Source organism: Solanum tuberosum, unplaced genomic scaffold (assembly GCF_000226075.1).
Source record: "Solanum tuberosum cultivar DM 1-3 516 R44 unplaced genomic scaffold, SolTub_3.0 scf00130, whole genome shotgun sequence".
NCBI classification, from domain to species: Eukaryota; Viridiplantae; Streptophyta; class Magnoliopsida; order Solanales; family Solanaceae; genus Solanum; species Solanum tuberosum.
In genome coordinates this window covers 1,225,081-1,226,307 of record NW_006239060.1, presented here as the reverse complement: position 1 = coordinate 1,226,307, position 1,227 = coordinate 1,225,081, and the positions used below count along the sequence as shown (strand labels likewise).

Sequence of the window (1,227 nt, the reverse complement as noted above, 5' to 3'; positions counted from 1 at the left end):
CTCAGAAAAACAATCAAAGACGATTCAACTACTGATGACGACATGATCAAGCAGCCTTCTAGAGTGGTAGTCATGATGTCCCTAATATGGAAGGTTCTTACACACATTTCTTCTGCTAAAAATGGAAATTCAAGGAACTCGTCTTTAGGATTTGCTATTAATTTTAGGGGAAAACTGTCATGTGTACCGTCTTTAGAACATGCTCTAGGGAATTATGTAACGATAGCAATTGCTAATATGGAGGCCGATGAGGCAAGAAAGAATCAGTTGAATGATTTTGTAAAGTTTGTAGGAAATACAATACGGGACACATGTGTAGCCATTGGTAAGGCGGCGTCAAGCATTGATGATATTTCCTCTTTAACTGTTAACAATTGGAAATTATGTGTAGAAAATCTTTTACAAGAAGACAAGATGGACGGTTATATCACCAGTAGTTGGTGCAAATTGCCTTGGTATGAAGCTGACTTTGGTTGGGGAAAACCATTTTGGGTGAGCCGCGTTGGCTTCAATGATATTGAAGGAGCTTTTCTGATGGACACAAAAGATGGTAATGGAATACAACTAATAGTTTGTTTGAAGGAGAAAAACATGACTGAATTCGAGAAACACCTTGACAATTTGTCCTCCACTCCCATAGTTGGATAAAATGAATTACTACTAAAATTTCTTGTTTTGCTTTGCTTTGCTTGTTGCTTCTTGTTTTCTTCATTCAACACCAACCAATGTTTGGCTGTGAGATTAATAAGTCAGTTGGTTGATATTCAAACTATCTTTATGTATGTATGTGTTAGCCCCTCGGCCACTTGGGAGACATCCTATTTAATAAAGATTGATATAATATCTTTCTTGTCTTGTTGGTCTAGTAAAATGATCAACTGATTATAATTGTGAAATCATCATTTCTACAAAAGAGGAGGTCGACCAAAATCAATTCTTTTTAATGTGTATGATAGATTGCTTGAAATAAGGTCACAAGAATGTAATAAAACCAACCTGCTAGAATAAAATTATTTGGATATATAACTAGTGAACTTAAGTTCAATGATCTCGTTATATTTATTAAATGATATTCAAATAACTATATATGTATCAACACTCTTCCATTACTTGCCAAACTTTGAAGAAATTACTGAAAGATGTGATAAGGGACAAACGTGCAGTCCACGTACCTAGAGTCGAGAGACTAGTGAAATTATAAGAATCTTGAATGCATTATTTTTATCA

At 34.7% G+C, this 1,227-nt stretch overlaps 1 protein-coding gene across 1 annotated transcript in view; it reads left to right on the top strand.

Annotated features, from left to right (window-relative positions):
• The window catches only part of LOC102579645 (acetyl-CoA-benzylalcohol acetyltransferase-like), a 1,325-nt gene extending 677 nt beyond the window's left edge, over positions 1-648 (top strand). The window contains exon 2 of the mRNA XM_006351634.1: positions 1-648. This exon is cut by the window's left edge and continues 16 nt beyond it. Within this exon, the coding sequence (XP_006351696.1) occupies positions 1-648 (648 nt within the window).
• Positions 649-1,227: the final 579 nt, after the last annotated feature.